The sequence below is a fragment of the Danaus plexippus genome, chromosome 10 (genome assembly GCF_018135715.1).
Source record: "Danaus plexippus chromosome 10, MEX_DaPlex, whole genome shotgun sequence".
NCBI classification, from domain to species: domain Eukaryota; kingdom Metazoa; phylum Arthropoda; class Insecta; order Lepidoptera; family Nymphalidae; genus Danaus; species Danaus plexippus.
Genome location: NC_083543.1, coordinates 6,173,983 through 6,200,490, shown reverse-complemented (window position 1 = coordinate 6,200,490; position 26,508 = coordinate 6,173,983). Strand labels below are relative to the sequence as shown.

The following is a 26,508-nucleotide window of genomic DNA, read 5'->3' as shown; positions in this document are numbered from 1 at the left end:
ATTTTTTCTACCACATCATGTGCCTAAATCCTATCTTACAATTAAATGTAAAACTTCTGACATTGTTTTGTTACTAAAATAATATATCATTTAATTTAATGTAACATTAGAGTACATTTAGAAATGTTTTTGCAAATTACATTTAAAATTCGTCATTAGATTATAATAGGCTCATTTTAATAGGATAGGCAAAACCGGCCTTATTTATATACTTATAGGTTAAAGTATCCATTTTTTGTGTATGTATGGTGTATTCTAAACGGTCCAAAGAGAAATAATGCAACAAATAATTCGTTATGGAATTGAGTGCGAACAAACTGCCATATTGTTATGTTAAGTCTCGATGAGAGCATTGAAGTGAGAGCACATGTCCTTGACTACGATACTTCAAGCTTGATGTTTGCGCAAAAATGACTTGCGATTCATATGGGGGATTTGTGTCGATTATTTTTTACCTGGACGCATAATAACACGCGTGCCAAAACTGCCATTTCACAATATAATTTCACCTTAACGTCAAGATTTGTAAATAGTTTTATATATAAACAAACCACCCATACAACTTGTACTTTAAATGAGTTGGATTCGTCAAACTGAACAGAGACAGTTTCCGGTTTTTAATGACGTGCTGTTGATAGTATCATGTGAAAACATTTACGAAAAAACACAGAAACTGCTTGTCTGGTTACGATGTCGCAACCCCATGTTAAGTGTATGGCTATCTCTCAATACTGTAACCCATTTAAAAGTATATAATTTATTAAAGTATCTACATGAAAAAAAAGAAACTACTAAGGAATTTTAGTGTCTTTTTTTTTTTCATTATCAATGTATATTTCTGCCATTTTCTATTTTTAATAGAACTCATTTCACTCACTTGATTTCATTATATGTAACATAATTGAATTTAAAATTCTGTTGATTTAAAAATAAAAACCTAGATACCTATGTATGAGGCCAAATCTTATGATCTTGGCAAGGTATAGTTGATAAATTGCAAAATAATTGTAGTTATGTTACTTATAAATTTTATAAAATTGTGATGGTTGTGCACGCTAGATATAAATGCTCTGTCCAATCATATTCTTAACTGTGTATTTTATAAAACATGAGCCAGACATACAATATTAACACAGATCTTCTCTAAGATGGTTATATCAAGAATATAAGGTTAGTTTCGGCTAAACTTAGTGCATGCATGCCACTGGGAACCCGTAGACGCCAGAAATTATTACAATTAGAAGAACATCACTCACGATTATACTCTTAGCATTTCTAGCTCGTTGTATATAATCAAAAGTAATTTTGTATGTTACTTAAGAATTTCTCAAACACCTCCTTGCATTAAAAATAGAAATTACGGCTGCTTTAACGTTTAAATTCGATATTGTCGAGTGTAGTTTGTTGTGAAGTAGGCTTCTATGTCACTGTATGCTAGTTAGGTTTAGAGTTTGGACGTCTCATTGTAAAAATGTAAAATACACGCTAATAGGTATTTTGAACTAATTATGAATGTTATTTATAAGGGTAATGCTAAAGTGACAATTTTTCCTTTAATATTTTTATACAGCATTACAAAATATATATCGCAATTAAAAGTTTATAGAGGTGGATCGGTGTGCAATTTAAATAGTGTCTAATTGTATAATCGCCTTATTGAGAGAGAATATAGCTGAGTCCTTCTGCGTGTGGTTGCATGGTGTAGGTAATGTACAATGTTATTGTAAAATGCATTATGTACGTTTGTAAAACTTGAGCTGCAAGTAAATTGTGTCCTAAACACTAAGTATGTTATATTGTACTGTCTATACTATAGTCTATACGATCCGAAGTGTTTAATATCTAACTGAGCAGAGGTGTGGCAGATACGATGAAACGATTTTCCTTTTTTTATGTATACTTAAAAATAGGTATAACATCATCATTTCAATATTTTATACGAGAAGCAACCAGAATTCTAAATTTAGTATATACTATAGATATATATATACCTAATTTTTTATTAAGACCAATTCCGTTAGTTTTTAGCATAAACGATTATATAGCCCTTATTGGAAGAGACCTTAAAATCGGATCCATCAAATCAATCCAATATTAATTATTTTTTCTTAATAATTTTCTGTTACAAGGTAAATCAATTTAATTTATTATTTTTAAACTAATGTGTATATTTTTTTGACGTTCTATGGTCTATTTCCTTTTTTTTATGGTATATTAGTTCCTTGTTGAACAGCAACATTTCGAAAATTATCTTGCGTAAATTAAATCTAAATTGTATTACAACTTAAAGGCTAATCGCAACTAGGTACCTAGATCCATGTTCTGTGTGCAATGATATCCTAGAATTAACAACATTGTTGACTATTGCTAATAGCTTGAGGTTGTTAACGTTTTAGAACAGAATAATGAATTTTTTATGTACCTATTATATACGTATTTAAAAATCTTAATGCTCTATTATATTACGAATATACGCTAGAACCTTTTTGTAAGCTGATATGCCATCTTGTCGTGTTGTTATACGCATAGTCCTCTCTTAATTAAAGTAGAATCAATATATAATGATGGCTGTGAGGTAAATAACAATTTAAAATTTATATTACGTATTAAAAGGAAAATATTTAAAAAAAAATAGGTGAGACCGCAACGCCGCGACGGTCAGAGAATAAACACGTTTCTGTTGTGTATTGGCACTGACATGCTGGAAATGACAACAAGGCGTTCTCAAAACCTAGACTGCCTATCATTATTATTAATAAACCTAAGATTATATTTAGCCACTTATGAATCTTAGATCTTAAGAAATATTATAAAATGCTTTTTGTATTTTTAACGTCATTAAATTCTACAAATGTCGGTGCCAAAACCAAGCAATTATCTAATTAACTGACAAGTTTTGGCCCACTGCCGCCATTTTGTCGCGGACTGCCTGAGTATTGTTTTTGTTTGGCTGGTTATGATCCTACCAATTACCAACATATCGCAAACTGTGTAACATAACATTGGAAGTTTCCTACTCTACTTCATCTTTATAGACTTTGAATGAGTTTCATTGAAAAAATATATCATGGCAGCTCTGAAACTTAAGCTCACAGCTTTCTTTGCAGTTGCTCAATTTTCTCACATAAAAAACATCATATTTCACCGCTTATAGATAAAGATCTATCGATTTAAAGTCACTACTTGCGGTTGGATACAAAATTGAAACATTTACGGAGGATGTTACAAGTTTCCATTTTATATCACTCAAATTTGTTCTGTAAAAAGAAATCACTCGTCTTTTTCATATTCATATGGCAATTTAAATATTCAATTATCGCTGGGAAACTTGTATTATTCCTTAGACCAATTGCTGACACTTTAAAATCGACACTATTTTAACGAAGCTATGTTCGGTTTTAGAGTAACAGTGTAATTAGTGACCTGATATTATAGACGAATTTGTGTGTTGCCGTTATCACGTAATAATAACAAAAGCCTTGTCATTTGTACGCTAGCAACATTTCCGGGTATTAACTGCCAAAAGATTTAATATTACAGCTCTCACGAATTATGACATAGAGTATGTATTGGCTTGTAACTAGCTGAAGGAAATGTTGTTGCGTACATCCAAGCGAAACGACTGCACAATGCGGGTAGGGTAACAGTGTTACCCCACTGTTCGAATGTATCACACCACAAAACAAATTATTTAATATTGTTGATGTTGATTGTTAATAAAATGCAAATAATGTAAATATCAAAATAAATTCTGTATTTGTATTTGATGAAATTTGTTTTATTTTTTTTTTATATATTAAAATTAATAACATCCGTTTCAGAATATAAATTATATAAAATTTTTATCTTTGATGTTCTTTAGTAACGAGATGTTATAAAAGAACAATGATTTATAAAAAAATCAATAAACACAATATTTGAAAAATATACGAAAAAAAATTTTTTTTTATATTTCTTGAGATAAAACACATCTTAACAGTGTCATAGTTCATATATTTGTAAAATTATATTTACAATAACATGTTTACAATAAATAAGTAGTTTCAATTCACACCATAAATTTTCTACCCACATCACACACTGTAACTAAAAAGCATAAAAAATCCTCTGACAAAGATAAATTACACTAAGTATGAAATTAGACATTAAAAACTTACCTAAAATAAAATTAGAAAAAAAATAACAAAAATAATTATGTCACCTAGTGATGTGTAACTTAAATAGAATCAAAAATATTATTAAATCACGGTAGTACGATTTTTACCAATTTTTTTTTTTCTAATAAATTGTTAAAAACCTTTTCAAAACCTGTTTAAGTTTTAGGTAAAGCATGTGTATTTTATTTGCAACTATTTCCAGGTACAATTCTTTATATCGTGAATTAAATTAAAGTTTATTCAGTCATGTACCAATATTCATGACATATCAATTGTCATGTAATTAACATGTATGTTTATGTAAGAAAAAGGTTTTAACCAGCATCAATTGAACTTTGAACCAAAACTCATGTCGGGTTCGACTAAAAAACCTAATTGTATAAGAGAAAAAATAAATTAATAATATTTATGCAAGTTTCACTCTATCTAAATAGCCTTTTGATGTGCCTTTTCTATTTTTAACTATCTTTTTAGCAGACCCATTAGACACCTTCCGTTTTTCATCTAAAAGTAGCGGTGGCAAAGATACCTTCCTAATACTATATTGTGGATGAATGCCATTCAATCTTAAGCCATCACTATGTACTAATTCTGGTGTGTAAAGTGGTTCAAGTTTGGCTAACTCTCTATGCTTTGCTGTTAAAATGCGAGCATTAAGAATTTTACTGTCACAATTAATATTATTATAGTTTCTATCTAAAGAAACTAATGACTTAGCGCTATTTCTCTCATAATTTATAGAAGACTCAGGTCTTTTTCTCGTCCATTTGGATGATGCAAGGTCTGATCGCATTATACATTGGTTGGGTCTTTTCTTATGCGATGGACTCCTGATATGAATTGGAGTTATGTGTAAAAGGGAGCAAAATGCATCGGATAAATCAATATCATCATGAAGTTTGAAAGACACTTTCTCTCTAGTCAATTTTGGTTCATAAGTGTCTTCTATATGAGAAAACCGAGGTGAATTCTGTGGTGTGACATCTGTACTGCTCTGAGAGAGTCTCTCTTCACTTTCACTGAACTCGTCATAGTCGCTATAATGCATTGCTATCAACTCTTCTTGTTCCGCTTGCTTATAACAAAGCCTTTGCTCTGGCAATTTTAATGCTTTGCCAATGACCCTGAAATAATTATTTATTAATTAAGTAATGTTTAAAATGTATCACATATACATTAAATATTATAAAATGTTTTTTAATAACAGAGTAAAAATATACAATGATTTCAGTAATATTTACAAAAATTTAATTAGTGTTTAAAGTGTAAATAAGTTACCCCAACCCTTATAAGATTTAAATTTTCCTACCTTAGCTGTGGATGTAACTGTTTCCACTGCTTGCATTCTTCTATCATGTGTGGTCTACTGCATTTTTCACCATCTTCATCATATATAGTCCTCTCTATACAATCCCATTCCTCTTGCAATATTCTAGTTGCCTCAGCTGTATTTCTTTTAAAGGCTGACCCAGAACTACTATCACTTTCTTCACTGTGAAAGTCTGGTGTACCTAAATTAATATCAATATTCATAGTGTTACTTAATGAAATGCTATATTAAATCAATATATCTTTTTTTCATTTAAACTATAAATTGCATTAAATAACTTACGTAGGTAATTAAAATTTATTTAATATATTAATAATGTAATACCTGTCTCGCTTTCAGAAAAAAAATCTGAAAATGGTGTGCCAGCCCTGTCGAAAAATTCTGTTGCATAGGGTTGAATTTTATAAGTGAAATTTAAATTTCGGTTCAATAATTTTGTACCATTAGCTGATTGTGCTGCCAGTTCTTGTCCTGAGCGATACCCTGACTTTTGGTGATTTATTTGAGGTAAATAATCAATAACTTTGTTAATATTTCTTTCTCGTGCCGATAATATATAATTTCGTGCAGACATCGTAAACAACTAAATTGCTTATTATTTTTATAAGCCTTATAAAAGACTGTTATCTAAATAAATCGACATTGTATGAAATGTATAAAAATCTATCTTTTAAATTTATGATATCTACGAAAACATCAACAACTCAACTGTCAAATCATATCTGTCAATTCTGGTTTTCGTTGATTCAAAATATTCATAGCCAATATAGCTGAGCGCAATTCCAATTTCATCGAATCATTGAAATATAATTGTTATGAAAGAAACGTGTGTTCAGAAAAAAAATTTTGCTTAATTTCAAATATTATCAATGAAAGTGTGACCATCACACTTTTAGCATATTAATAAATTGTTTTTTAATACTAAGAGCTAAAAAGCTAGACAAAACAAGTATATAAATTTCACAGGTCCGCGATAACTCTCATCATTCCATTTATGTGCATATTATAATGAATTTAAAAACCTACCAGGCGATATATTAAAATTTAATTCTTTAAAAATACTATAGGCCATGTTTTCTTTTTTTTTTATTATTAAGCAGTTTTATTTGTAAACTTGATAACCTTAGAGTTATATTAAAAGTGAAAATTTCGATTGTTTTCCTTGGCTTTTTGTCCGCTTTGTTAAAACCAGTTTTAGAAACTTTTAAAATCTGAAATATTTCTTACTTTTGTTATATGCGCTGGTAAAAATATAACTAGATTCTTTTTAAAATAATGATAATATTAAATAAATGCCTTCATTCTATTACACAAACTCCTTGGTGTTTTCTCAACACAGTACTCAAGATTATAATTCGTCCAAAAAATAAAACGTTGACATTGTTAAAATATTCCACGATTCCAGTGCGAAAAAGCCAAGCATAAAATAAAAAAAGTATTTCTAGCTATATTAAATATTAATGACACTGACAAATGTTATCTGACTGCTTGCTACAGTTAGCTGCATTGCAGTTATAAATCAATACTTGTAACAAGGTTAGGCGCCGCTTTTCATATTTGATCCTACGGGAAAACTAACAAAAAACACCTATGATGTCGCAAATTTCTATAGAAAATGGTAATAAGGATCAGGACGAGGTGAGTTTTTAAATATTACTGATTTATAATCATATTACCGGCTAACAACTCTTATTTTGGTTTAAAAGTGCCATTAATAATTTAAAGTATATAATTATATCCTTTAAATTAATACTATATAATCAAGGAATTAATCTAAATATGTGACTCTAAACTTTTTTGTATAAGTAAATAAATATATGGGAAACTATAACGAAGAACTTTACCTACATTAATTATTATAATTCATGTTTTTAATCGAAATTATATTGTCATTGCATTATTTTTTTAGATATGTCATACATATTTTAAACAGTTATATTATTTTAGAAACTGCTCATGCCATTTACATACATCCAACAAGTACCTGGGAAGCAAGTTCGGGCTAAACTTACACTCGCGATCAATTACTGGTTGAAAGTCAGTGATAACAAACTCAAAGCCATTGGAGAAATTGTGCAAATGTTACACAACTCAAGCTTGCTGTAAGTTAACTTCAACGAATTCTTTGTTAGTTTTTTGGTTTTGTTTGTCCTTGACAGCCTTACTATTTAAGTGAAAGTGACAACATTTTATAGACATAAATAATAGTAATCAATTAAAGGTAAATATTGTTCAGCAAAAAAAGCTTTTTTTTAGGAGATGTATGATTCCTTAATCTTAAAGCATAGTACTCACTAATACACTCAGAATGCAGTATGTCATAGTTTTTTTATACATGTGTGAACATGAAAATCTTAGATGTGATTATAATCTTTTTGTGTAAAGATGTTTTAAAATTAGACTCCCCTGTAATAATAAGTTCTGGGACTGTTTCTTGTTACATTTAAAGTTGAGTGTTTATAGGTTTTGTGATTCATAGCATCAGAACGCTTGAATTTAATTGGTCACAAGTGGCAAAAATTTATATTATAGTTTAATGAAAATTGCTTCTGTTTTTATTGCACTTTGTAATGGAATTAATCAAACAGCTTTTTGTCACTTACAATTATTGATTTGTATTAATTTTTAAGTTAGCATAAATTATTGGTAGATACCCAGATTTCTAGATGAAGTAGGGTGGTGGTGGTGGGGGGGGGGGTTCTAACTTTAATAGCTTTCATAGTATGTAATATAATTAAGGATTATTTTTGAGACTATACCAATTGTTATGTTTTATTGCCTGTTTAAATTTTACTATAACATTAGTGGAACGAATTACATAAATATCATATTGTTGTCTTGCTTCTTAAAATTGTTTTTATTTTGTTATAATGAACAGTTTGGATGATATACAAGATAATTCTATACTCCGTCGCGGGATACCAGTCGCGCATTCCATATATGGCATCGCTAGTACTATCAACGCTGCCAATTATGTGGTCACCATTGCCTTGGGAAAGACATTGCAGCTTGATCATCCTCTGGTAAATATTAACAGTTAAAATTCCCTTAGACAATAAAAAACCAACTAGGCTAAGTGGCTTAATTGTGGCGATTAGTGACTTTGTAGCTTTTTTGTGTAAATTGAGTTATATATAATTAATTATACATATATTACATACCCGCATTAGAATTGATCTTATTTTGTATTGATAACAATTTAAATGTATGGTTATAAAATTAAAATGAGCGGATGTACAACAGTTTATAATGCTTGGGAATGTTTAAATTATAATTGATTTTCAAATTAAATCCAGCAAGTGAATTTAGTAATAATAATTTTTATATAGAGATATTTTGGTAATAGAATTTTCTCAACTCTCATATTTCGTGCCAATTCTGTGGGACACTATTTTTTCAGGCAACAACAGTGTACACAGAACAGCTTCTTGAGCTGTATCGAGGACAAGGTATTGAGATATACTGGAGAGATAACTTCTATTGTCCCACTGAAGACGAATATAAGGAGATGACCATAAAAAGTGAGCATTGTATTGTTTATGACATCATATCGTATCTTATCGTATCGTATTTATTTATATCACCTTGTATCATATCATGAATGTTGAATATTTAATTATTGTTTATTCATATGTTTCAAGCTAATAAGTAGCTATTCACTACGTTCACATGTTAGTTTGTAATGTTATTTTTTATTCACGTGAATTGTTGTAGTTTTTTATTTTTTTAAGATAGTATTATATATTAAATTATGTATATAAAATTACCAATTGTGATGATATATAAATAGTATCTTTTCTTCACCAAATAATAACGATTCTAATTCATCTTGAGACATACAAGGTAAATAAATAAATAAAAGACATATATAAGTATATATATTAAGATATTAAATAAAGTAAGATAAAGATAAATACAAGGTTGTTAACATTCAAAGTATTTAAATAAGTGAATATGTTATAATGAATTAAACTACTTTGTATGGAAAAAAAACATGGGTAATATAAACGACGCTTTAAAAGTTACTGGTATGCAAATAGTAGATTATATGAAATTATATGTTTAGAATTATTTTAATGATGCGATGCCCGTGACTTCGCCCGCTGAATAAATAAATTATTAACTATTTATATTAATAAAAATATTTGACCTCTAGAATGAAACTAGCTTAAGTTACTTCTTATTGCATTAGCTAGTGAAAGTAGCATCGAAAGAGGTTAAGCACTTTCAGAGATTACCCGAACTCGCAAACACACACTTCAATGTATTTATAGTTTGAATATTTTAATATGAACTTATACACATTAGTGAATGTCCATATCATAACTTTTATAAATGTCGTAAATTTTGTAAGGTTAAGGTCAAGCTTAAAGTAAATATGCCGCTATATTAAGATCAATTAAAAAAACCGTAAAATGATATCTAAGACTTTCGCGAGTAATCGTTTAAATGAAACTAATATTTTTCGGATGACACTACGCATATTTTATTATTAAAAAAAACTCCATACTCCCGACGTTTCGGTTACTTTGCAGCAACCGTTATCACGGGCAGATGAAATGTGAATATCTGTCAGTTGGTTCTGTTATTTATCATCTACCGCCAACGATTTCTTAATTTTTTGGCGTACCGCTCATTAAATTGATGTCGTATGTGTTATTTCGGCGGCACTTATCGTCAGTGATAAACAATGTATAATGAGGGTTTTTTTTTTTAATTTTCTCAGAAACCGGTGGTCTCTTTATGTTGGCGATACGTCTCATGCAGTTGTTCAGTGAGAACAAATCAGATTTCACCAAACTGTCATCCATATTGGGACTGTATTTCCAGATCCGTGACGACTACTGTAATTTGTGTTTACAGGAGGTAATTATACATATACTAGTTTTTGCTCGCGACTGCTTCCGTGTGAACGTTAGAGCTGTGCTCATAGAGAAATGTATGGCTGTGTTAAGACAAATACATATAAACCTAAGCTGCAGCGTTTTCATTTTAAATAATCTAAACACCGACTGCAGAGCCATCTAGCGGGCTGATTTGTATATCTAAACCATCCGGGGCGCCACCCGAATGCATACAAAAAAAAATCATTCCAATCGGTCCAGCCGTTTACGTATGGACGTACGTGTGAGCGTAACGTACGTGCAAACGTATGGTAGAATTGTATACTGTAACGCGCTGGGGTTTAATTTGCAATTTAATAAAGACATTAAACATAAAACAGAAATGTTTACTCTACAAAGATCGCACGTAATGTCCCTTCTATCATTTGTATCTCGTTTTACAAAATCTGTCTCTAAACCTACCCGCGGCCCTTTTATACACATTAGTCCACACTAGAATATTCTTAAACATTATTGTTTACATACATTAAGAATTGGAAATTTAGAGGAAACGTATGTATAACTACAACTTTTGTTTACCCGTCACGAGATGGCGCTGCCGCCTTAATCGAATACATCCTAGTATGTCCGCGCGACGATATGTATATAAAGACAAATGATTTCCAACGTATACATCCACCTTTAAAAAAGTTTTTATGTTTATTTGTTAGTTATCTGTGAAGCACTTGATTTCTGTTATATTGTATACATTTTTTTTTACAGTACAGCGAGAATAAGAGCTACTGTGAGGATTTAACTGAGGGAAAATTCAGTTTCCCAATAATACACGCGATACACACACACAAGGAAGATAATCAAGTCCTTCGTATCCTTTTTTATTGTAACTAAATGTATCTAAAAAAATGTTTTAAAATTTCCCAACAACACAAGAGTTGTAGTAAATTATTTCAGATTTTAGAAAGACAATCTTCATATATGTATATGTATATCGTTATTCAAGAGTTCCTAAGCACAAAGTGTTACATAATTTGTTGATTGATTTAAAAAACGAATTATCTTCTTAAATGTATATACGGGACGGAGACGAAACCTCTTAGCATTCCATGGATTAAAGGTGCGGGTGCCGGGTCCATCGAATGCAGGGAGAGAAGCTTCAACAGTGCCTGGGACTTGCGACCCAGGTGTAGGTTTAAGGGCCCCTATCTAACATGCGTTAAACTCTCACCTCTACCGTCCAAGCTCCTCTCTCTACCTCGTATATCATAAAATCTGAGCAAGAAAAAGAAAGATTGTTATCTTTATCCTTAACGCGTCAGACATCCTCCGTCAGCGGACACGTGATGTCGAGGTGAAGCGTTATTGCATCTCATTGTTGGAGAAGTTTGGCAGCTTCCAGTACACACGAGAACGCCTGGCCATGTTGGACCAGGAGGCTAGAGATGAGGTAGGAAAAAAGGTTTACTGTGAAAGATTCATTCATTCACTCCGTCGTTCATTCATTCATAAAAATGTAAAGAGTTTAGGTTGATTAATTTTATACTAATATCTGATTGAATTATGGTTGTCAATTTTACTTTACTAAAGAAGTTATTAACGAATGGATGTAATAGTAATTCATTCAATCCGCCGTCCATTCATTCATTAATATAAATGCCAAGAGTTTAGATTGGTTAAATTTCATACTACAATCTGATTGCATCATGGTTGTCAACTGTGATATTAATATTTAAAAATACCTGATTGTTTTTATGCCCGTCATATACATATAATTCAGGTTCGACGCCTGGGTGGCAACCCTCACTTGGAAGAATTCTTAGACGACCTGTTGAGTTGGAGACGAGACAAGAAACTAAACAATTTTGAACAATAAAATTAAAAATACTGTTGTTTTTAATATCCATATTTTTTGTGTGTTTTTATTATATAATTTTTGTTTGGCTTGACTTCAAAAACGCTGAATCTTTTAAAATTATACTTTATAATATTATTTAGTTTAATTAAGTTCTATACGGAACATGCTTTGGTGTGTCTTAAAAGATAGCTTTTAATTGTTGTTTAAAATTTATTTGATACCAGAATTTTTATTTGAGATTACATTTTTATATTATGTTTTAATGTTGCATATAAAGAACTTTCAATTCCGTTGTCAATAATTAATTATGATTTCACAATAAAAATGTTGATCTTTAAATAATTTTTGAAGATTCTCTAATTCGATTTTTCTATGAAGTAAAGTATATAAATATTTTTTTTTTATATTATTTTAAAAATTACTTAAGTTCATGTACTTATCGTCTGATTTGGACAAAAAAGAGTAATAATAAATTTCTAATATCATTAAATATAGTATTGATAAAACTAGTCATAGATAAATTAATGTATGGAAGAACATTAAAAATAGGACGCATGTAGTAGACTAAAGTAACAAAGTACTTAGTACTTCAACATGTCATTTCTTGGCTACTAACATTCCCATATAAAATGTTAATAATTTTTCAATGTACTTGCAGTATATACTTACTTAAGTACTTACATATTACAGTAGTAAAGTTGTTTCCATCAGATAAATTATATGAGTGGAGCAAAAAAAATTATTATAAGTGGAATGTATGTGTTGGGAATGAAGGAATCCTATTGGTGGAAATTAGAGGTTTGCTATTGGTGGAAATTAGTCTTGCTATTGGTGGAAATTAGTCTTGCTATTGGTGGAAATTAGTCATGCTATTGGTGGAATATTCATATGCGTCCCGGTTAGAATTTCTGATGGAATATGTTATGTCTTAGGCTTATAGAATTCTATCTCAGCTTAGATTGCTTTTTAACTATCTATATAAAGCTAGTTTTTATAGAATCATTAATTAATTTAATAGTTTCTTTATGTAATAAGTTTATTTAATAAGAGGTGTTCTACTGTTAATTAAACTTACTTGTAATAATAAATATAGAAAAGAGTTCACACCCTTTGTAATGTGTTATAGATACAGATTAAAAAAAACAATTACCAATATTATGTAAAAATAATACAAAAATGTTAAGGAAAATTATTGTAATAATTTCTCACTGCCTATTTAGACTTTGAATTAATAAATGTCCTACATGGTATATAACTTTAAATCTACACTTAAATATCTTTGAAATGAAGCGATCATTTTATATAATTTTAATTATTTTTGTTTGACAATGCAGAGTTTTGTTGAAAATATGTAATTGTTGTAACAAAGCGTCCGATATAAAATATCTCTTTGGTTTATTTAATGAAAAATGTTTGATAACCTTGAACCAGCTTTTGTTATATCAATAAGGGATATTAAAATATAAAATCATGTCATTACCAATACATCAATACCAGTTGCTGTTCAATATTGTGCTTTGTGTTGTGTTACATATGATCTAGATTTTAAAAAAGGGTTTAAATTTTACATTTTTATAATATGCAATTATGTTGTCTCTATTGTATTGTATGTGAACCACGTCTGTCTTCTCAAAATACTTACTCAATGCTCATAATATGGAAATATAATTCTGATAACTTCAATGATATCAATATTAATGTTATTTTTTTTATTCAAAATTAATTTGCTGGTAGACAAATCAATTTATGTTCGGGCTGCAATAAACTTCTAGCTACAGCTGAATGGACTGTGCTTGTTATATTATATTTGCTTCTGTATTGTGATCTATGTTTAAATTTCCATTATTGTTTTATACCCATACTCGTGTTTAATGTCTTCCAATAACGACAATAAATGTTTTATTAAATTTTTCTTAGAATTTATAAATGATATTTAATTTTTAACACCTCCAAATGATTCCATGTTTTTTTTTTCAATATTAATTAGGTATAAACTAATTTTCAAAAATAAATGGGCTTGGCAATGAAGTATGGTAAAAAAAATGACCTGATCGCTGCAAAACAATGGTAAGCGTCTTGTTCGGCCTTGTTTGTGCTCTAGAAATTACTTACTCACTGGTTATTATATGTGATGCCGTGGTTTTTGACGTATAAAATGACTTGAGTCACAATAATAACTAAAATTTATGTAATTAAAATGTATTCATAAAAATATATTATTCTTCATGGTCACTAGGAAAGTGTTTGCAGTATTGTGTTACTATAATAATAAGGTGACAAATATGTACCTAGCTACACATTATAATTTTTTTTGTTTTTGTCGAAACTAAATGGAAAGCATATTATTGCAAATCATATGAAAATATAGGGAAAATACATAAATATTTAGATTTCACATATCTATTTTTTGTTTCTTACTTAACTATACCTAAAGCACACGCATTTTACATGAAGATCACAGATAAAACAAAAATTCAAAGTCTATTTGCGACAAATTATTTCTTCCAGACAAAATAAAAATATATTTTTTTTTACACGTAATAGAATATAAAATATGTATATATAATAAATCGGATAAACATAACATAACCAAGAAATGCTTAAATAATAATATTTTTTTTTATGATCAATTTTTATAGACGTCATCGCTAACGGATTGAGCGACCGTATTCTCAGAAGCTTTATAGTTTATTAACATGATATTGAAATCGGTTTCTACGCTATTCCTATAATGAACCTCGTAGTTAGCATAGTGGGAAAAAGTTGGTATAAACATTAGACATATGAGTAAAATGGGATAAAAGATACATATTTATCGACTCAACGTGATTTGGAAATGTAAAAGTTAAAAGCAAATGGGCCAAAACCTTTCCTTTATCATGTTCATGCAACAAAATATGAAGTAGCTTATATTTATGATGGACTCAAAGAATTCAAGTATGTCGTTTTACTTCGATAATGTAAAGGATATGCAGCCTTCTTTGGTCTTCAGATAACATCTGATTCCGTAAATAAGAACAGGTCTAAGTGGATGCAGAAAAGGAACCAGAGATTGGAATCACTGTAACTGATGAGGTAAGTAATTAATTATATTTAAAAGTACAGCTACCAATTTATATCATTTGTGTTGACACGTATTTGCTGATCACAAAAATAGTCCCATGTAGTAGTTATTTTTTTCATATCCGTATTGATTAGACAAATTTCTTGTCTAAAATCGTCTATCTATAAAGAAATAGTAGTGAGATACCTATAGCTTGAAATACTGTATTGACTACTGAATTGAGAAAAAAATAATAGCGAAGATAAAAATTCGCCGCCTTATTTAATTTTAACTTTAAATTATAATTATGCTCCTCACTGCACTACCCAAAAACAACAACAAAATATATAAATTTAAATACGTATGGGTCTCCTGTTGTCGGCCTCACATTAACTAAATCAACCAGTCAATTACCAGTCAACCAGTCAATTACGTACGTTGTAGATATGTTAGAAAAACTCAGGGAAGGAAATCAAAGAAAGAAGGTGATTTAAAATTAAGCTTTTTTTTCGTGCAAAGTAAAAATAGACATGACAAGTACTGAGCGTCATGAAGTACCTAAAAATAATACCTATAGTATAGCAATTATTATTTAACCTTTATAACGATGGCACAAAAATATGCTTCGTATTAAATTTTTTGAGCGATTTTTTAAAACATAATGTGCTACCATGGAAGTTAGTCAACTCAATAGAAATATATACTAATTAACGGCTTATTACGTACAACATTAAATTGGGAAAATACTACTAAGATTTTAACTATTCACTATATTTGTTGCATATGACAAAGGCTTATCAAACATCTCAATGAACTCTCCATCGACGCTTGATTATTAAATAAGCTGTAATGCTACCTAAGATTTTTGCGTGTACACATTTAAATGAAGCAAAAATTTTCGCATAACTAAGCGTTTTTTTTTAAATATTATTTCGACATTTTCCCGCGGCTTTAATTACTCTTCAGCAACCTCGGAATGACAGTGTTTGACACTTTCCTTACGTCTACCCATGATCACGGCTGCTGAAAAGTAATCGAAACGTGGGAAAATGTACAAATAAAATCATAAAAAGACTCGAGGTTACCGCAATAACTTGGTTTCATTTATACAAGGTGTGTTAACTGCACAGTGATAACGAGGTAAGAAATGCATGTGTCCAAAACTATCACAAGTAATGTAAGGTCCATAGGGATAAGGGAAAACATATAAAACTTGAACGGTCTTGCATCTATGTAGCTGGAGAACCTCTCCATAGCTAGGATTCCATTCCTATCTACTATGTGATTACCTGCAAAAAAGGAGATATTACTCGTAATTTTGGTTTTTATGTCTAAAACCTAATACCGTATTTCAAGGGGTACTCACCATATTCCTTTGATATTCTATTATGTAATATAAGCTTAATCTTAAAAGCCTCTTGTGTTAGCAATGTCGCTACGATTGTTGGAATAGCCCAAAAAATTGTTGATTGTACCAAAGATAGGTACGGTGCAATTGTTGCAATGTTTATCTGTAATTTAAAAACTAAATTATTAATTAATTATATATCTTAAAACTGCGACCAGTATTACAAATATGACTTACACCATCTTGCTGTAGATTCTCAAGCATCAAGTAGATGGATGCCAGTATAGTTGGTATATTGAAAGTTAAACGTATTATATACTGAAAAGAGTATATATGGGCGATAAATTAATAAGTAAAATTTTATTATCAATTTCATAAATCTAGTACATTCACTTACAATATATCTAAATGGTTTCATTATATTTTCAATGGAATCTATTAAAAATCTATAAAGTTGGTTTACTTGGAATACAGATGACTTACGATTTACTAAAAATATTTTTAGTTGCCCCATTCTATAGAACATTGAAAGGTATATAAAGAAATATACCATAAGAGGGAAATGGTAAGTGCGGTAAGGAACGTAAAATAATAATTTTAAATTAATTAATTTCACATAATCTTCACAGTATACGTAATATAAAAACATCATTAAAATATCATATAGACACGAAAAAATAAAATAAAATATTATTTTATACTCCAACATGTACGAAGAGGTTTCAACGCAAATTTTTTTATCAAATTGTTGTAACTCCATTAGATAATAACAGAAGGTTCTATTTTGTGGAATCAAAATGAGAATGAACACGTATAAATAATATTCAATAAAAAAATACATGGTCCACATGAAATAGAAATCATCCTGAACGTAGTATACCACTACCATCATTACAAAAATCCCATAAAATAGTGACAACAAACATGCACCGAATTTATATAAAAACCTCCTTTTTGGAGTTTTATACTCTATAAATCCGAAATCCAAACATAATAATAATTGAATTAATATAAAAAATATTTTAATTTTTTTCGAACTCAGCAGCGTATTATAATGATTGCGGTAATTTATTTCCACTGTTATTAATTTTTTGTTCTTGTACATATCGTCGTCCATAGCTTCAAGTTTTTCGATGCCACAACTAAACATTTCATGAATGTTTCGTGTTGAAAACTTAAAATAAATATAAAAATCCAATGAAGAATATGACTATTATTTGTTTTGGGCTAATATCTTTCTTTATAATTAATATGAATACAATACGTGTTAATGTTATAGTTGGTATTTGGTCAGCTGTAGACTACGTACCTATTATAAAAATCACTAGTTTGCATGTTGTCGTCTTTTAAAGTCGATATAATCAAGATAAAAAAATGAGGCTTAAATATACAAACTACCTCCTATAATTACTCTCAACAGATTATGCATGTTATGTTTAAGAAATATCAAAGTAAACGTCTGAGAATTAAATGATTTAAATTTCATGAAACCTATGATCATGTTTCTAATTTATATTTTAACTTAAAAAATATATATAAAAACAGTTGTTTTTAAATTGTTGCTAAAAATGGATTACCTCTTTCATCTCTAAACCGGGTCCTACCAGATATAAACTTAAAGTCAACATAGAATTTGGTAAGTTGGTAGCACTTAATCGTATCTATATATAATAAGACGCCAATCAAATTTTTGTGGGATTCAGAACTGGTCTTTATCCCTGATAATATGAAATTTGTAGGCACAATGGAATAAAAGTATTTCATAAGCAATTTAATGATTAAAAGTCTTTTGTACAAAGGTTAAATTTTGAGTAAGACCACAATTAATTTATTCCTGCAATGCTATAATATCAAAATAAGGAAAATATTCGACAAGAAAGCGAGAAAGTATTCGACAAGATGTCCCTATTTGAACAAAACTTCGCAGCGGTATTAGATTGATGATTTTTGTGAGACTAGATTGTGTTGATTGACTTGAGCAAATACTTGCAGGTGGATCGAAACGAAAAACAAGAAACAGATATCAAACTTGGGCCTTTACAGAATAGCAATAGAAGAATAATATCAAAATATGTAAAGAGAAAATGGACTAGGTTACTTATTATATCTTTGTTATTAATAAAATAACAAATATTTTTTTAATATTTTTTTACGCACTCATACATTATAAACCCCACTGATTTTAGACCACTCGGGTATTCGACATACTTTGAGTCAATCAAATTAACTTAAATACCAGGCAGACAGGAGTTCTGTCATATTTTCATAAAAAGTACTCTTTTCTAGTCTTGTTTTCCCACCTCTTCTGGTTGTTTTATGTATGCACTAAAGATTTTATAATATGAATAAAGCTGGATATTGCAGAATAAATGTGAATTGAAATAAAATGATTAGAAGGAATTTTAAAGGTTTGTGATAAAATTAAACAGGCTTAATCAGTACGAAACCGTATATTAGGTAATAATAATAACACATCGAGAAATATGTTTTATATGCGTTATTTCATGTGCGTTACATGTATGCTGATCACGAGATAAGTAATACATGTATCCAGGATTAGGACAAGTGATGTAGGACCCATAAGGATGTTGAAAAACATGGAGAATCTAAACGGTTTTAAATTCTAGTTTAAAATACTTTCTCTGTATCTTAATTGAGTCGTCATTGAAACACTATCGAACAAAATACTTAATTTAATTTTATTATGATTTATAAAAAAAATAAATGCTTAAAATTGATAATAACCACATTCCAATTCATAGCCTCTTGTGATAATATTGTAGCTGCAATGGTCGGAACTGTCTAAATAATAATAATTGATTGTAACAAAGTTAAATGCGGTATGCTTTATCCAATGGTGTCCTGAAATTATTTTTAAAAACAAATTATTATTTACAAATTATAAAAATTGTTACAGAAAATTAAAATAAGATGTAATACTTACCCCATCTTGCTGTATGCTTTTCAGCATTAAGTAGATGGTTGCCATTACACTTAATAATATAAATGATAACGGTACAAAATAATGAAATAAAATTAAATAAAAAATACTTAATATAAGAGTATCAAGTTCACACACATGCATTTCTTTAAATGATTTCAACACATTTTGTATAGACTCAAATAGAAATCTATTACGTTGATTTTTACTTAATACAGACGACTTACTGTGTTTTACATATGTTTTGAGTTGCTTAGGTCTATAGAACATTGACAGAAAGAAATATACATTCACTGGCATGTCATAGTTTCGATAATGAACGCACCAATTATATTTTTAAGAATACTACTTTCTCGTAATCGTCACCGTAGGCACATTGAAGATATATCAAAAGAATATATATATTAAAAGATTATAGTAATCATACAAAGATGACAAAATGAAATATTACTTTATTATCAAACTGTCGCAATACCATTTAATACTATGAAAAGGTTATATTTCTTGAGATTAAAATAAGGAACAAAACGTAAAAGTAATATTCTGTAAAAAAAATTATACCCCAAAATAAGTAGAAGTTGTCTTTAATTTTGTAAACAAATATATATTAAAAATTCCAAAACATAAGGACAATAAATTAAAAAATATTTCATTTTCCTTAGACTTCATAATGTACCTATTGAAATGATTGCTATTATTAATTACTAGTTTTATTAAATTGTGGCTCTTATAAATTCTGTTCTTCATGGTTTTTTGAGATCAACATGTACATATATACATATATACGAGTTAGTTTAGAAATAGTATAAAGAGCTCCTATTCAATACTGATAACATACATTAAATCTTGTTCTAGAACAAAATCATTACTATTTCAGACAAAATGATCTGTTTTATAATCTCTAACATCTGTTGTAAATGATTGTACCTACCTAATAGTAACTACTTTTTCAAACGTCCTTAACTCATTGGTCATTGGATAAAATTGCTAGTTTGCATGTCGCCCATTGACGTTTGATATTGACGTGATATTCATATATGTATACACGTATGAGGTTTAGTAATTGCATGGAAATATTATCTCCTATAAAATTCTTTTTACTAAAATATATAGTTAAATATATGCACTTTAATAAAATATAAATTAAGTCTACGTATTATGAAAACCTTCTGACAATCATTATTCAAAGAAGTTTTTTAAGTAAACGAAAATAACAAACATTTCTGCAATTGATGGAATCCGAGGAAAATCTCTGAAGGAAACTTACTTAATTATCTCTAATTTTTGAATAATTGGCCCATTTACTAGAGACATAATACTTAACATGGCGGAAGCATTTCACCAAATTCCAATTACTTTGTTATCTATTGAAGAAATTAACAACTCCGATAAAATAATATGAATAATATTAATGACGTTAAAATTAACGAATCTATGTACTAAAGAGCCTCTAATAAGACCTCATAAGATCTAAGAGCTAGAAGGCTTACGTTTTCATGTATGATGTATATATTCTTTGTAAAACTACATTAAGGTATCTATTAAGTATGTTAGATTCGTAGTATGTGATGGATGGTAAAGCCTAGCATCCAATGTTGAAGCTTTGTTTAGATACCCTCCATTGCACGTATTAAGGAACTAAATTAATTTGACGGTCAAGCTAATTATTTTAAAATTATATTGTTATACAATCTAATTAAGGTCATATGGTCAATATGTTAAAATAAAAAAAATAAGGCCATATTAAAAGATTCGCTTTTAATAGTATTGAAATATTTTTTCCTCTTAACTATTATATAACATATACAAATATACCATATTTATAAGCTCCAATATTTATTAACTTGCTTCCACGTCCTTCCAACTCAATAGACTATCTAAAACGTCTTCCAACATAGGATTTCCACCTAAACGTATGAGCTGAAATAAAAACCACGTTCTTTTTATATGTGCACACCTAAACATAAAAAATATTAAACCGTAAAATAAAAGTTTTAATAATGTCATATTTTTTTACTTTGATAACGCTGAAAAAGAATTTATATTTAATATTGCGAGGCTACTCGAATCCGGGTGAAATGTAGTAATTCTCGTTTAAAATTATTATTTTTTTTATAAAAACTATGAGCATAAAATATTGCGATGATATACATATAGGAAGTGAGATCTAAGACTTTCGCTAAAGACTCATTTAAATTAATCGAATATTATCGGATTACTACGCGTTTTTTATTATTTTAAACTAAATACTTCCGACGTTTCGGTTACTTTGCAGTAAACGTGATCACTGGCAGACGAGATGAAAATCTAGTAATTCGTAGTAAATCCGAAAACATTACTTTTATTTACGTTTAGGAATTTTAACATAAATGCAATCAAAATTTTTACAAAACTCAAGAGTATGATGGAGGATGGAGGTATTTCCATATGGAAACGATTTCCTCATTTAAGAAGATGTTGGAACTCCTTGGTTTGTTATATTATTCCTTAAAATTTAATTCTTGTTGAATTTGAATTTGGAGTTCTGAGGTTATAACTGTAACTAGTTTACTCATATCGTAATTTTTCAATCATTTATATTGAAATTTATTTCAAATTTATTATTTGACTGCTATGTAGATGGGACAGGAATTTAAACAAAAAAAAAAATTTAACATGTTACAGCCTACCTCTTTCCTTGCCTTTCGGTCCAACTCAGACAGCAAGTCCCTTGTGTACTGTAGACTACCAGATATCTCCATCAATGAAAGGCAATACTTCTTCAACTCCATATTACGAGTGCGCTGACGCAATATCCCTTTCATAGTTTAGGAGATTTTTTTTTTCATATATTCTTATTCTATACAGTTTCATATATATTTTCGTCTTTTGTACATGATAAATTGTAATTTTATTAAAATATTTAGCATAAAAATAATGCCATTTAAAATATTAAGGTAAAACAAATATGAATTTGATAGCACTATGTTGATCTTAGTTTAGTGAATAGTATATGTATAATAGTTAATCTTTTCTCATTTTTATGGCTCATTTTAACAACGACACCGACAGTGAAATGTGGAGTCTGTGTAATAGTCACAGAAGACGGTTAAAAAAGGATACTTAATATTGTTGGACCTTCCGGAGTCGTCATTGCATGTATAATAGGTAAACTGAATTTACCCTCAGTTATATCTTCACAAAAAATATTTTCTTTGGATGCCTTAAAAATAAAATATTGAAGCAAAATTAAAAATGCTGTACAATTATTCTTATGTAACTAAATTATAAATATATTAGTAGAAAAATGCATACGGAAAATATTTATTATAGTTTTAACTGGTATGATTTAAGGTTTTTTTTTGGTGTCGAAAAGCCTTTTAAAATTAACAAAAGTTGTTTAAGAAATTTAAGAAGTGTAAGATGTATAACAGGGATTGTCCAATAACAACATTTTTTTTATTATGACCGTCATATCATACCGCAGCATTTCATTCGTATTTGTAGTCATTAAATACATTACTCATATAGTACACATATAATACTTCTAAAATATATATTTTTTGTCGGTAATAAATCTAGTTTATCTTACAATAGAATTTCCATATACATATATAATAAGTTTCCGAGTCTTCTATACCGTGTTAGTGCGGAAATAGTACTCGTGAATTGATTACTATTTCGGGGTTTTAATAGTGGAAGGTCAAAGAAAAATAAACCAAAAACTTTAAATAAAATCGATAGAAATATAAAAACCTTCAGTGCATTTCATTTCGGAATGTCGAATAAATAATTAACCAAATAATTCAACTATTACTACTACCAGTTCACCAAAAAGGCCAGTTTTACGTTAGAAATCCTAGTTACTTTTTAATTCAAAATACCATTTTCATTACATATCAAAAAAGCGGAAATTAAGATTAGGGGATCCATTTATAAATATGCAAAAATATTATGCAGACTATAAATGAAAAAATGCTAAAGAATATTTATAACCTATTTAGGTATAATTTTCTATTTATATGAAATTGCGAAAATGAGAATGTTTGTAAATAAAACCTTACCAATATTATAAAAATAAAATAAAAAAGTACTAACGTGTATGTCTTCTTCCCCGGGCCATTCTTCCAGTGCCTAAAACATAGTACGTGTTAATATATGCAAATTTTGTCAGTTGTTGATTTTATAAAGTAAAATCAAATTACCTCTTGCTGTCTTAAATTGCAATAATCATCCCTCAGCTGAAAGTAATATCCAAGAAGTCTTACAAAATCGTCATAGTTTTGTTTATTTTCGCTAAATAGTTGTATCAATTTGACTCCCAATAATAACATACCGCCAGTTTCTAGAGAACAACAAATTTCTTGTATAAAGTTTTATATACATAAAAGAAAATCCATATTATATATTTTTTTTATTTTTAAAAATACACGAAGCCGTTACTCGAATGTGTTCTGATGTCAATTACTTTTGCTTTTTTGATGGCATCTATACATGCATTGATTATTTGATAAACATGATTTTAGAATACAGAAATTTTTTTTTTTCTAATGTGAGACACGATATAAATAGTCATTAATATAATGAAAAAATAAGGTGTAGTAATAGTATAGTAACAGTAATAATACAATTATTTACTTTATAGAATAATAGTGTTATGATAGAATAGATTTTTATTTGTTTTATTTAATATTTTAATTAATTCATCACTTGCTTTTATCAAAAGAAAAGTGAGAACAATCACTTACTTCTTTCGACCATTTTTTTGTACTCCACCTCGGTTGGACACATGAGGTTGTCTCGGCAGTAAATATCAAAACCTTGGCCGACTATTGCATCATGCAAGTGATTAACGTATATGTAGCCACCCTGTTCATTTGTTTTAATGTTTTTGTCATTACAGAATATTTAATTCACAATAATGTTAAATAAAATTGACAATTTATTATTTGGAATTATATTCAAAGAACACTGAAATACATTTAAACATACCTCTCCACTAGGAGTTAACTGTATAGTTTTTTGAAAGCATATCATAGCCACTTGCATGCTAGTATTTAACGTTAGGGGAAGTCCATAAATACAGTGAGCAGCAGGAAGTCCTCGCCGAGATAAAGAGTTGTCTTGGATATCGTCGAGTCTAAAATATTTATTTCTATTATAGTTTATGTCACGTTAGATTTTAATAAATAATTTTTTAGTTATGCATTACAAGGTAGGTACATAAGTAGTACCCCAGGTTTTAGACGATATAAATTACCTATCTGAATTAATCTATATTAAAAAATAGTTTACAGTAAAGATCCAATGTGCAAAGTGGTCGTTACGTCCATTGCTCTCTGTACTTGATCTTCGGGTACTTTTAACCAGTGATTGAATGCCAAAACGATTTTATTACGGAAGCGCTTGCCTGTTACTTGAAGCAGGTGTGTGAAAGGTGCGAGTAGTTTCTGGAAAATTCATAGTAGTATTAATCAAGAATCAAAATTAAAGGAAGGATTGAAATGAGATAAGGAATTGGCTCGTGCCTCCAACTAAAAAACAAGAGTTAAGCCTCAGTTTTAGCTCATGTCACCAACTGCTTCATTAAATATCCTTTAAACTTGACAATTCTTTAAAGATCTTCATATAAACTATAAAATAATTGTTGAGTAAATTTTAATTGGTGTCAAAATTTTATAAAAAGGAAATACCCACTTTTTCCAAATCTTCTTGTCCATTTTTTTCATAGTCAGACATGTCGAAAGGTATAGCAAAAGGCAAAGTGTAAAATCCTATTGGCTTCAACCTTATATAGAACATTAAGTAAAGATATTAATGTTAATTTTAATAAAGCAATTTGGATATCAGTGCCATTCATTTGAACGTAATCAATAAATTGGATTTTAATGAAGCAACGATTTTTTACAAGACGTCTTTAACAAGTATATCACATTCATTTTTAATTGTTTTTTTTTTGTATAAAATTATAAAAAGTTAAATAAAATTCACAACAAGAGGCTGTCTCTAAATAACCACTTAAGCTTCTGCTTTTTACAGGTAGGCCTTTATCCTAAAATATCTTCATAGGTATGTACATACTAAAGAACAAATTAATTGCGCAGAGTAAATCACGCGTCTTTGACCATTAATAGATTTCGTTGGCTCAATAAATAATTTTGTTTATTAAACACAATGAACGTGTTTGTTGCGTTTCGGTGAAGTTAATTTGTAAAGAAGGTAAAGTAGCCTCCAGATGTAGTTCTATTGAAAGGAATTTGCTTTTTATCATAATATTCAAAATATTGGTTGTAATATGTATGACTGTGTTCTGATTCAATTCCATTCATGTTAAAATAATAACAAAATAGAAGCAAGAATAGGCTTTTGTGGAATAGCCTACATAAAAGTTTATTTTAATAGGATAACTTGTCTCATTGTCAAGATTTAGTAAGAAACCATTAATATTTCATTATCAAGTCCTATACAATTAAAACCTAGACACCAACTCGCTTTCCGAAGAAATAATAAACAAGCAGATACACTTACTACTCGCTGTAGAATGGGGCCAAAATATTAAAACGTGATAGGGTATAGAGAATTTATTAAATTTGTCACAGTTTTTACGTAAACCAGAAAGATCCAATGTCGAAATAATGATAATCGAGACATGTTATTTTATATTTTAAGATCTATCTTATTTCAAAACCCTCCAATAAAAAAAAATTCGAATAGCCACGAAAGTTACCTCTCATCTCAACAATTTAAATATGTGAATACGTATTATATCTAAATGTGTATTTAAATATGAAATATCAGGTAAATAATTAGAACATTCCGTTTACAGTTTATTACATCTATGCAGGTTCAAATCACCCTTGATCCCGGTTAGCAGTGCCGATGGTACGTAACACGCATTCTGGTTATTAACATTTTAATTAAACTATTACAAAGTTGTCGAATGAAAGCCGGTCACTGAGATAAAAACCCATTTTTATATTACAGATGAATGTCTCATCTTTTTCGAAAAGGAGT

General features: G+C 29.1%; 3 protein-coding genes and 1 long non-coding RNA gene across 4 annotated transcripts; 1 reads left to right on the top strand and 3 right to left on the bottom strand.

Moving 5' to 3' along the window:
* Positions 1 to 3,972: 3,972 nt before the first annotated feature.
* LOC116767038 (uncharacterized) lies at positions 3,973 to 6,214 on the bottom strand. The gene is made up of 3 exons (XM_032657191.2): positions 5,812 to 6,214; positions 5,467 to 5,668; positions 3,973 to 5,281 (listed from the first exon to the last, which is right to left on the bottom strand). The coding sequence occupies exons 1-3, from the start codon at positions 6,059 to 6,061 to the stop codon at positions 4,564 to 4,566; spliced, it is 1,170 nt and encodes a 389-aa protein (XP_032513082.2). The 5' UTR covers positions 6,062 to 6,214; the 3' UTR covers positions 3,973 to 4,563.
* A 709-nt stretch (positions 6,215 to 6,923) lies between these two features.
* LOC116766856 (terpene synthase) lies at positions 6,924 to 14,110 on the top strand. The gene is made up of 8 exons (XM_061521656.1): positions 6,924 to 7,125; positions 7,435 to 7,589; positions 8,366 to 8,510; positions 8,888 to 9,008; positions 10,214 to 10,353; positions 11,094 to 11,196; positions 11,648 to 11,775; positions 12,106 to 14,110. Exons 1-8 carry the CDS (start codon positions 7,078 to 7,080, stop codon positions 12,199 to 12,201), a joined length of 936 nt encoding a protein of 311 aa, XP_061377640.1. The 5' UTR covers positions 6,924 to 7,077; the 3' UTR covers positions 12,202 to 14,110.
* Positions 14,111 to 14,925: 815 nt separating this feature from the next.
* Positions 14,926 to 16,905, bottom strand: LOC133318995 (uncharacterized). The gene is made up of 3 exons (XR_009752709.1): positions 16,812 to 16,905; positions 16,593 to 16,737; positions 14,926 to 16,515 (listed from the first exon to the last, which is right to left on the bottom strand). It is a non-coding gene; the product is annotated as an uncharacterized LOC133318995 (long non-coding RNA).
* Positions 16,906 to 21,293: 4,388 nt separating this feature from the next.
* LOC116766988 (terpene synthase-like) lies at positions 21,294 to 24,543 on the bottom strand. Its single transcript, XM_061521606.1, has 7 exons — positions 24,487 to 24,543; positions 24,243 to 24,363; positions 23,700 to 23,839; positions 23,593 to 23,628; positions 22,618 to 22,717; positions 22,185 to 22,312; positions 21,294 to 21,435 (listed from the first exon to the last, which is right to left on the bottom strand). Exons 1-7 carry the CDS (start codon positions 24,541 to 24,543, stop codon positions 21,355 to 21,357), a joined length of 663 nt encoding a protein of 220 aa, XP_061377590.1. The 3' UTR covers positions 21,294 to 21,354.
* Between the last annotated feature and the right edge of the window lie 1,965 nt (positions 24,544 to 26,508).